This window comes from Lycium ferocissimum, chromosome 8 (assembly GCF_029784015.1).
Source record: "Lycium ferocissimum isolate CSIRO_LF1 chromosome 8, AGI_CSIRO_Lferr_CH_V1, whole genome shotgun sequence".
NCBI lineage: Eukaryota > Viridiplantae > Streptophyta > Magnoliopsida > Solanales > Solanaceae > Lycium > Lycium ferocissimum.
In genome coordinates this window covers 37942237-37951067 of record NC_081349.1, presented here as the reverse complement: position 1 = coordinate 37951067, position 8831 = coordinate 37942237, and the positions used below count along the sequence as shown (strand labels likewise).

General features: G+C 32.3%; 1 protein-coding gene across 1 annotated transcript; it reads right to left on the bottom strand.

The window, feature by feature from the left end:
* Window positions 1-206: 206 nt before the first annotated feature.
* LOC132068342 (probable sugar phosphate/phosphate translocator At3g11320) lies at window positions 207-5092 on the bottom strand. The gene is made up of 4 exons (XM_059461916.1): window positions 4128-5092; window positions 2784-2887; window positions 2456-2684; window positions 207-690 (listed from the first exon to the last, which is right to left on the bottom strand). The coding sequence occupies exons 1-4, from the start codon at window positions 4575-4577 to the stop codon at window positions 544-546; spliced, it is 930 nt and encodes a 309-aa protein (XP_059317899.1). The 5' UTR covers window positions 4578-5092; the 3' UTR covers window positions 207-543.
* Between the last annotated feature and the right edge of the window lie 3739 nt (window positions 5093-8831).

The window sequence follows — 8831 nt, the reverse complement described above, 5'->3', positions numbered from 1 at the left end:
GTTTATCCAATAAACTAACTTTTCAATCCCCATACTCGAACTCTCATTGCATATCGCAAACATTTATAAAAAAATAGAGTAACAAGATGCTTTCAACTAAGCATAGTTACGGTCACGTAGGTTTTCAGTAGCGGAGCCACAGCCCAGTAAAGGTGTTCAACCGAACACCCTTACCCCCACATATAAAGAGACCATTTATAAATTTCTAATTTGAGATTCTTTTGATTAATAAATCAATTTGACAACTATAGTAACATATTGTGTTGTAGTCCCAATTTTACAATCTTTCTGAAAGAATTAAGACAAAAGATATCTATACTACCCAAGCCAGGGAAGAATGGATAGACAAATCAAGTCAATTCTTAAGACTTGCTATTCAGCCTATTCTTGTCTCTTGGCTGATACAGATGGAACCCTGTTTCACAGGTTCCAAGCAAAAGATACAATATTTGAGGAAAAAATCCGTGGCACCTACTGCAAAAGAGCATGATCCGATTTGCCTCGCGAAAGTTGAACCATTTCAAGTGGATAATTTTCAATGTTTCATTTACTACGTTTCTTCGCTTCACTATAGAGTATGACTCCGAAAACTGTAAGTGCATAGCCGAGCATCCCTGTAACTGACACCGGGTTTTTAAATATTAAGATTGAGATGACAACAGCTACAGCTCCTTTTGCATTTCCCAGGACCTGTAAAATCAAGCAATTTTTGTTATAAGGACAACAAATCAATAGAAGAAACTAGAAAATAGGCACATTCCTCCTCAACCATAAAGAACAGGTAAATGCAGAGAAATTACGGAAGCACAATAATCGAGGAAATAGACTATAACTAAAGTAGACTATTCAAGAACTTGTACTCTCTCCATCCCAATTTTATTTTACTAAATTCCTATCCAGTCCAGCAAAATACCTACACATGTTTATTCAAATGAAAAGTTCTTCATATCAAGAATGTGAATGGATTTGCTACAACTGTAAAAGATGTGCTCCAATTTAGATTACACTTTCCTTGAACACAAAGTTGTAGCACCTTTTTGTATAACCACAAAAAGTTACATGGCTCAGCTTCTCCTGGCCTAAAATGTGTCCTATTTCATCAAATAATATAATTTATGCTCCCCAAACCATGAACCAACATTTTCAACTCTTTCCTCTGTGTAAAGTTAGTTTGTGACTAATTAACATTTTATAATAGTTTTGCCTAGTTGTGACTTCTTATAAACAATTGGACTGTCGTTTACAACATATTTCCAAACTCTATGGAAATGAACCATTTTCACTAATTTGCCCAATGTGTGTGCTAATTACAGGGGATCCTCTTCTTAGATATGGAGGTGGAAACCTAAGTAAAACTGTTCTTTGTGGTTCATTATACGGCAATCCCCACCGAACTCTAAGAGGGTAAGTCTTGAAGTAAGGCTCTTGTTTTTAATAAGCAAACACAGGAACATTCTGAAATGAAAAGTTATCTCCATTAACAGGTTTGTCACTGAAAGACAAAATTCCCTATAAGCGGCTAAGCTTGAGTACTACTAATCCTCTCGAAACTTCAAAGTGGGTACCCTTCACCATCCCCATAATTGATCTTTTTATCAATTACTTGTGTTTTTTTAATAACTTTTCTAAGTTTGATTCATCTGCCTGATATCTCACTCCGTGGTTTCCACTATGAGTAAGGGGAGAAGTGCAACCTTATTCATTTGCACATAAAATTCCTAGCCCTGGAAGTCTGGAACAATCAATTAAAAAATAGCATAAAAAGGAATCCAAAATGTTTGAAATAACAAATTGATGGTAAAACTAAACATCAGAAAAAAATCATAGATAAAAGGTAGAACCTCCATGCAGACAGTTCACTAAGAGATACAGAAGCTCTCCAAGCATATGAAATTAAAAAATTTACTCCCTCCATCCCAATTTATACGGCTATTTGACTAGGCACAAAGTTTAAGAAATAAAGGGAGGCTTTTGAAACTTGTGGTCTACAACAAACCATAGACATTTGTGTGGTTATAACTTATAAATCATTTAATTAAGGGTAAAAGGGGAACTTTAGAATTAAGTTGTTTCTAATTATAGAAAGGTGACATTCTTTTCGGGACAGACTAAAATAGAAGTGTGCCATATAATTTGGGATAGAGGGAGTAGCATTTATCAGAAGTAAGAATCTGAAGAGCAAGGAAGACAATGAAAAGTGCCTCCCAGAAAATCAAGCGATCAAACTAAGCAAGACGAGAGCTAAATTTGATGAAGCAAAGAAAGAGTAGATTTTCGAATAAGTAGGTCCATGCATAATTTGTGGCATGAAATTCAAAGACAAACACTTTCACATCATAGAGAAAAGATCGCATCATAATTTCATTGTCAGATTGCAGCAATGATCTATGAATTCAGTGAGCAACGCTCTAATTCATATGAAAAGAAATCTGACTAGTGAATGAGGAAGAGGTACCTGAAGTGTCAGGGCACTGGTGTGTTTTGTCACTAGAAAATTGGTCAGATTTACAAAATATGCTAGAGCAGAATTGAATAGCAAAAGCCAGATGATTCGACTATCGTCTCTTGCAAGTGCCAATGTGATGCCAACTACATTTTCTTCCATTAAAAGTGTTGCTGGTAATAGAAATACAACTGCTATAGGAGCCATATAGAGTAGAAGGTTCATGGAATTCAGCTTCTCCCTTCATTCAAAATTAAACATTTCAGCATTCAACAAAAAGCAAAACTTGGCTAGAGATTCACTCATATATATAAAACACACAGATCTATGCAGTAATTACCCTTCAGAAGACAGCAAAATCCCCTGAAGCACTGACTTGAGTGCTCTTGCAGCTGTTGCACCGACACACATTATGAATCCAAATAGATGAAAACTTGGTTCACCCTGAGAAGATAAATTGAAATGTATCAGACACAAATAAATTTCTCCAACACCATTACACAAATAACATGAAACTGCTTATACAATTTAGTCACATATAATATCAATATAATCCTTGTCGTAAGCCGAGTTCAGAAGATACTTCTTTTACACCCTAAACATCGTGCTACCATTAAAAATATAATCTGAGGAAAAAAACTTACTCTTAATCATGGATTGACTAGAACCAATCCCATTAACAAGGAAATAGGCACTAAAACACTTTCTTTTAGCAAATTCATTCATCGTAACACTACTCATCTGACGATATTATGTTAACAATAAAGAAGGACCAGTTCTACAAAGACTATTACACCCTTGATCATGAAATATCAAGGAGGCTTCATGGACGATATCTTCATATCTAACACAAAGATTACCCCTCTTATATATTCCACCAATCCCATCCGTCCTCCACTCCCTAAATGAAAGAAGGAAAACTAAACAACGAAAAAGAAAACATATAGCAATAGAAACCATGTCAGTTTCTTAAGTAGATACGATAGATTTTCTTCCCACAATATTAGGCTGCTAAACTAAAATGCTAGTAGTAAAGCTTGGTCATAAGAATATTAATGTAGTTCTTTTAATAAGCCTAGCTCAGACGATATATCTTTTGGTACATTCTAAATATAGTGCAGGCCACTGAATAAATAACCTGACTTCATTGAGCTAAGCAGATGGTTGTAGGCAGCCGAATCGCCACTATGATTCCCAAAGTTCAGACGATTATGTTATAAGACAAAAAATTAAAGTCTAGTCACTAAACCAACCAAAACAGACCAAGATCAACCGTTGCATGTTCCCCCTTTGGCTAAACCACCACTTCAGGCTAACCCTTTTGCCTGGCTGGGGAAAGTGTTTGGATCTATTATGACATAAGGCGCTCAACAGATGTTTTAACCTTCTAAAACCTTTTTTGAGCTTTGGATAAAACTAAAATGCTAATAAAACTTGGTCATATGGAATACTAATGCAGTCCTATATCTTTTAGCACATTCTAAATATTGTGCAGCGACTAGATAAACAACCTGACTTCATTGAGCTAAGAAGCACAGCCGAATCACCACTATGATTCCCAAAGTTCAAACGATTATGTTTACTATGATAACAATTATGTTTAAACCAACCAAAACAGACCAAGATCAGTACACATAGTACTACAATTCAACTAAAATTTCGACAAAATATACAAAGGGCATACCCCGCTGGCGATAACAACCCCGGTAACAACCGGAATTAGAGTGACATAAGTCAACCAAGCCTCCCTCTTCAATGTCATCAAATAAGCAAATACAGCAGTAAAAAAAGGTGTAGTAGCACCAATAGCTTGATTAAAAGATACTGGCAAGTATCTAAGTGATATATTTCCACTAACAACAGAAGTACAAAAAATAAGACTTAAAGCAGAGATCTTTAAAAACTGAACTTTAGATCTTATAGTTTGCATTGGGACCATTTTCATCCAAGCAATTGCTATATAACTTAGTAAAGAACAAGCTGTCATATGACACATAGTAAGAAAAATTGGATATTTAAACCCATAATTGCTTAGTAAATACTTGTTTAGTAATAAAACCCCAATGTTTGATGAATACCAAGCTGTTACTAACCCAATTGTAAAGAATTGGCCTGTATTCTTCATAACCGACATTTTTTTTAAAATCTAATAAATACCCACAACTCAAAATCTCACCAAAAACAAAACCCAGAAACAGAAAACTATATAGAGTTAAAATACAAAAAAAAAAAAAAATCAAGAATTTGGAGATATAAAGGGTTAAAAAAGTGGAGATGTTGTTATTTAGAAAGGAGAATGGATCTGCTAAGGGTTGAAGATAGTGAAAACAAGAAGTGATTTTGAGAACATTTTTAGTATTAATTGGATCTGATTCAATTTCATTTGATGAAGACACAAAAAAAAGGTAGATATACTGTGGAACAAAAGAAGAGTAGATGTATTGATAAGTTTAGTTGTAGTGAAGAGATAAAGCTAAAAATGTGAAAGTTTTAGCAAATATAGAAAGGATAAAAAGAGAGATTTTTGTGAGAAATGAAAATGGAGTTTTTTGAGAAAGATGACCGACGAATTTGCAGAGCGAAAGGGGTAAACGCGTGGGAGAAAGGAAGTGTTTTGAGTAGTGCTAAAGTAGTAAAACGAGTTTTCTTAGTACTAGTCATTCAAATTAGTACTATATGTTATATATTATGTTTAGTACTATATGTGTTATATATTAATTAAATTAATTTTTTTTTTTTTTTTTTTTGGGGTATTGGAATAAGTCCATGAATAGCAAGAAAGAAAAGTTAAGAGATATGATGAACAACAACACTAAACCTAGTATAATTTCATAAATAGGATCGGGAGGATAGAGTGTACACAGATCTTACTCCTAACTTAAGAAGGTATATATAAAGGCTGTTTCTGATAGACTATCGACTCAAACAAAGATAGAAAAAATATGCGGTAGCAACGAGCAGAAACAAAAACAAGATAATAAGATAATCGTTAAGAGATAGGATGAGTTGGTAAAATTAGAACTTTGTTGATAGATCTTTTCTTTTCTTTTTTTAGTTTTCTCATAAAATTGACATAAAGTAAATAAGCATTTGGACATAGATTTGATTTGGACTTAGAAAAAAGAGTTTCACTATACATTTGAAAAATAATATTTGAAATTGAAGTTGTGTTTTCGATATACATTTTACTTGAAAATAAATTCAATTTTTGTGAGTGAAGAAAGAATTTCACCTGAATTTGACCGATTTTTCAAATTTGAAAAATTTTATCTTCAAATGGTAAACAAAAAAGGCCCAATGTGCAACTAAATAATGTTTTGAGTTTTTTTTAGGATAAAAGGTTAATAAAATTGTTTTTTGTGAAAAAAAAAATGAATTAGGTGATCATATTGTCATTGACGTCATGAGAGGCGTCGGTAGACTTGTATAGCTGCATTATGAATGTAAAAGGGACACTTTGTTTGACTTTTATTAGGTATCTTTATTATTTTATGTAATGTAATGTAATGTAATATTAAATTCAGTGATCTGTTTTTTAGCATTTTCATGCAAGCCGGCCAACCTACATGTGCCTCGGAGAATTTTGCTATTGAACAGAATAAAGGAAAGCAGACAAATTACTTATAAATATCTTAGCGTTTTGTTTTTTGATAATAAATGATAGTATAACATTCTTGCTGGCTTTTGTGGTAGTAGTTCATTTTAGTTGGCATTTTTGCATTCTTTTTTCCCTTTTTATTTTTGGTATTGAATCTTACTTGCAAATTGCATAGAAATAGTACAAGAATTTGGTAAATTAGCTAGATTTCAAAGCATAGAATGTGATGAATGAGATGAAATTTTTGAGTATTTAAATTACCTTTCGGTAGTTATTTGTTTTGTAAGTTTTAAATATCAAATATTAAATAAAATCATACTGATCATAAACATCATGATGCATGATCATGATAAGTAGGATTGAGGTCTGAAAGTTAAAATGATTTTTTCATTTCTCTTTTTAGTCGTCATAAAAAAAGAAATACTTTTATAACGAGTTGAAAAATAGGGTCATCGTAGGATATGTGAAACATACTTACTTTTATAATGAGGTAATAAATAGAGTGGTCAATCTTAGTAAAATTAAGTACATTTCCATGCATTTTCTTAATCAACGGAAAAAAATATGGCTACAGAATAAACAATAAAAAGTGGTCCACACATGATGTGAAAGTAGTACTAGTAGGGGATTAATTAGACAACGTGATCAACCATTAAGGTTCATCCCCGACAAGTTCAAGATTGGAGCAACTCTAATTTATATTAAGCAGTGAAAATAAACCAAAACTTGAAATCTTTAAATGGATTAATTTGAGCTAAATATAATTCAGATTGAGCCATAAAAAACATTGTTAAAATACTTTTTAAATTATTTTATGGTTCGATATATTATACAGCCATAACAAAAAAAAAAATTATAAATTTTATTTGATATTTCAAATTATAAAAAGAATCAAACACAAAAATTAAAACTTAATAAGAGTTAGGTGGATATATAGACCCATTATTTATTTCATCTTAAGCTAGCTGAAGTAACCTCTGGATATATTAGCGACCCGCTCATTTATTAACATCAAGTTCAGCCTGACACGCCCATTTAACACACCTAACCTAACGGTGCTAAATTAACTTTTTAGAGCTTTGCTTCTCTTTTGAATTTTTGCTGCTTTCTTTAATTATATAGACCTTTTCCCACTTTGTCAGCAAGTTATTATCCTAAGTTCACTCGACGAAGTGGCTCGAACTTTTCAAATCTCCTTCATTTGTGGGGAATTACATTTTGCACGTCAAAGTGATGATGCTAACATGTTGCACCCCGTTATCTGCAAGGCTAACCTAAAAGACAAGTTCAATGGCTTTAGTAGGCGCTTGATCATAGGATTTGAAAACATAATTTCATATTTTAATTTCAAATCAGCATTTATCGCATAAAATTTCAACTTCACTTTATATCATGATTTCAAATCTCAAATTCTTTGAAGAGTATGATTTGGGTTCCAATTGTGATCTCAAATTTTTTTTAAATGTAAAACTTAACCCATAAGTTTAGATTTTGTAAAAAAAAAAAAAATTCAAAAATTGGTAAATATATTTTCAATGCAAAACTTGACCCAAAATAACAATGTCAGTTCGTCTTTTTGATCATCTGATCAGAAATGCATGCTCGACGTGATACGGGAGGATTATATTAAAAAGTTATTACACTACAATTTGATGTTTAATTTTCTTTTTTATTGAACCAAAATTGATCAATAGATGTTGCATTTTTTAGAAATGTCTTCTAGTAGCGTATTAACTTTGTAATGAACTATGATTTGCTCAGTTGGTAAGATTGTATAAAAATTAGAGAAGTATTGATAGTTTTCACAACTTGTGGGTTTTCATATTTATGACAAAAAATACAACTTAGAAATTCAAATTACATGTCCAAACAACAGTTCAACTTCAAACCAACCTAATTCCGTATCAAGATTTGATATCAAAGTCCAAACGGGGACTAATAGGGTGCTTAACTATGAAGCAAAGCTGACACTCGTTAAAAGAATCCTATTTATCTCAACTTCAGTTTTCTACAACCGACAACTTAGTCACCAAGAAAAGATAACAAATTTTTATCAGGTTTCTGTTATGAGAACATGGCAGTGGCGAAAGAGATACAAGAAAATGAACATAATGTAAGTATCATCACACAAATTTCAGCTTTATCCAAGTCTTATAAGAGAACAGAAGCATAGGGCATTCTATTATTATTTGTGCAAGTACATAAACAATTAGTACTAGCCACTAGGCAATACAGGCGTCGTTATAGTCAAAATGACTTTTCGAGTAGAGAAAGGTGGAAAATAAATTGTAGGTGTCTGAAGCATGGTTATAGCTAAAATAACTATTTGAACGACATGTAGTCACGTATGTTGCAATAATGAGTTCATAGTGAACATCTAAGATATTTCGAATGTTTTGGAACAATTACCACACCGAACTTTTTTTTCAACGTTCTAGAACTAAGGTGAAGCACAAGAATAAAACAGAAGGCATAGATTTACGAGATGGTTATTTCAAACTCATCAAAGCATCATAATTAAAACCAGGAAACTAGTCAATCCACCCAAAATTTTATAAGTTGGGCTCAAAATAATTTTGTATTAGACTAATTTTAACCCAACCCAACATAATTTATTTTAAAATGATCTCCAACTTAGCCCAATACTAACTCAACTCTAGCCCATTTTTAAAATTTACTTAAATTTGAGTTTATAGCTTGATATTTACTTTATTTTTATTTTTTTAATGTATTCACTTTTCTTGTATCCTGTATCTTAAAAATTTATGATGTGTTTGATATGAAGGAAAA

What these genes read in the sequence shown, in the direction of transcription:
- LOC132068342 (XM_059461916.1), bottom strand. Translation starts at nt 4,577, where the DNA reads ATGTCGGTTATGAAGAATACAGGCCAATTCTTTACAATTGGGTTAGTA. An exon ending in GGGTTGTTATCGCCAGCGGG is followed by an intron (nt 2,888 to 4,127) that starts GTATGCCCTTTG and finishes TTATCTTCTCAG; the next exon opens with GGTGAACCAAGTTTTCATCT. An exon ending in CCAGTGCCCTGACACTTCAG is followed by an intron (nt 691 to 2,455) that starts GTACCTCTTCCT and finishes TTGATTTTACAG; the next exon opens with GTCCTGGGAAATGCAAAAGG.